The sequence below is a fragment of the Mesitornis unicolor genome, unplaced genomic scaffold (assembly GCF_000695765.1).
Source record: "Mesitornis unicolor isolate BGI_N332 unplaced genomic scaffold, ASM69576v1 scaffold38950, whole genome shotgun sequence".
Lineage (NCBI taxonomy): Eukaryota > Metazoa > Chordata > Aves > Mesitornithiformes > Mesitornithidae > Mesitornis > Mesitornis unicolor.
The window spans coordinates 14,794-16,962 of record NW_010156956.1 but is presented as its reverse complement, the minus strand read 5'-3'; the positions used below and the strand labels follow the sequence as shown (position 1 = coordinate 16,962).

Here is a 2,169-nt window from a genome sequence, read left to right as displayed (position 1 = left end):
GAGGTATTGGAGGGAGAGGGGTGCCGTGAGGTGTGTGGGTCCCTTCTGACAGAGAGCCATGAGGGCTGCTTGGTGCTCATGTGCCCTGTGCCCACTCCAGCAGGGATGCCTCCTGGCAAAGGACAGATGACCCCGCTGCTGCCCACCCCAAAAGTCTCCATGCCTACCTCGCAGGGCACCCGTGTCCCCACCGTGGGGGTCTGTGCTCAGCCCCTGGAAGGTGCCAGCTCACCGCAGCATCGCAACAAGAAGAAAAGTCGCAAGCACCAGCGGTTCATGGAGCGCCGAGCGCTGCTGGAGCAGAAGGGGTTGCTAGGCCTCCATCGGCATCCGGGCAGCCAGGCCCCCATGGTGGAGCTGGAGGCATGCAACACGCTCACCAGGGCAGATGACACCACAGCACCGCACTGTGGGAAGGTCCCCATGTCCAAAAAGGTTGTCCCCCCATCCCTGTCCCCATCTGCCTCTCCGGACAGCATAGCCAGGCATCACTCCATGCTGCTGTCCCAAGGGAGTGGCAGCTACAAGGGGGTACAGACGTCCTCCTCTCTCCTGCACCCTGGCAAGTACGTTGCCATTGACTGCGAGATGGTGGGTACCGGTCCTCAGGGGAGGCTGAGCGAGCTGGCACGGTGCTCTGTGGTGAACTACGAGGGGGACGTCATCTATGACAAGTATGTCCAGCCCGAGCTCCCCATTGTGGACTACCGGACACGCTGGAGTGGCATCACCAAGCAGCACATGAAGAGAGCAATTCCCTTCAAGGCTGCCCAGGCAGAGGTGAGGACAAAAAGAAAAAATAAAATTTAAAAAAAAAAGATTATGTGGCCACAAAGTGGGATATTTGGTGGACCATGCTGAGCTACTCTGAGGTAGAGACACAAGGACAGAACAGGAACTCTCCAAAGCCGTGCAGTGGGATTGTTTTGCTTATTACTGCTCAGTTCTGTCATCCTAAAAAAAACTAGAACTGAAGGAACTGAAATTAACAGAAAATTGTTTATTTTATGCTTAATTGGTGTTTCTTTTGGTGTACTACCTGTCTAACCCTTTCTGATGGTTCCAGATCCTGAAGATCTTGAAAGACAAGATTGTGGTAGGACACGCCATCCACAACGACTTCCAAGCCCTAAAGTACTTTCACCCGAAAGACAGGACCCGAGACACCAGCCGGATCCCCATGCTGAACCAGAAGGCAGGGCTGCCCAGCAAGGCCAGTGTCTCACTAAAGAGCTTGGCCAGCCACCTGCTCCATAAAAAGATACAGGTAAGCACCAGGAATCTTTGAGATGGGGAGCAATTCCTGGGTTTGCTACAAGCCTGTGCGGTCAGCCTGGTCCCCCCATCTCCATGGGTGCTCTCTGTGAGATGGAGATGAACCTTGTTCATCCTGTGCTCCCAGCTGTGATCAAGCTGGGGGAGCCCAGGACCTCCCAGGCTGACCATTAAGCACCTTATTAAAGCAGGGACAGGACCTGTGCCTTCCAGAAAGTGCCCAAGAGATGCATGCATCTCCTCAGCTACATCTAACCTTTACCATCTTCAAAGTCCCCCATGCTTGTGTTCTTCCACAGAACCAGACAAGGTGACCTGTGGGATTGTTGACACCCCCGTTCTCTAACAAGGCATTTCCTCCTTTGCTCAGGTTGGCTGCAAAGGGCACTCATCAGTGGAGGATGCTCAGACGGCCATGGAGCTGTACCGACTGGTGGAGGTGCAGTGGGAGACAGAGCTGGCCCTCAGCTTACCCCCGCGGCCCCCCAGCCCCATCACAGACCCCAGCACAGACAGCAGCCAGTACATGGATGACCGGTACTGGCCCACGGACCTGATGGCAAGTGGCCTGTGATGGGAACAGCATCTCCTCTGCGTGTTTCGGGCCATCCTGATGCCTTCAGCTATTAAAGGTGGAGGTGGCTGCTGCCCTCCTCCCCCAGAGGTTGTGCCCCATGGGCTCTGCCCAGCACCCAGAAGAGCAGCAGTGCAGGGGAGTCTGCTCTAGGACAAAGAAATAGTGACACTTGGACACTGGCGATCTCCCAAAAATGCTCTCTGCAGCCTGTTTCTGTTGCACAGAAATAAGTGCTGCGGCTCTGCGCCGTGTTCATCTGTCACTTGATGCTCGGGGATGAGCAGGGTCCTGGTGACAGCCTGGAAGACCCCCTGTGG

At 55.6% G+C, this 2,169-nt stretch overlaps 1 protein-coding gene across 1 annotated transcript; it reads left to right on the top strand.

Annotated features, from left to right (window-relative positions):
- The first annotated feature begins 105 nt into the window (after positions 1-105).
- LOC104548871 (apoptosis-enhancing nuclease-like) lies at positions 106-1,849 on the top strand. The gene is made up of 3 exons (XM_010195011.1): positions 106-780; positions 1,067-1,267; positions 1,646-1,849. Exons 1-3 carry the CDS (start codon positions 106-108, stop codon positions 1,847-1,849), a joined length of 1,080 nt encoding a protein of 359 aa, XP_010193313.1.
- Positions 1,850-2,169: the final 320 nt, after the last annotated feature.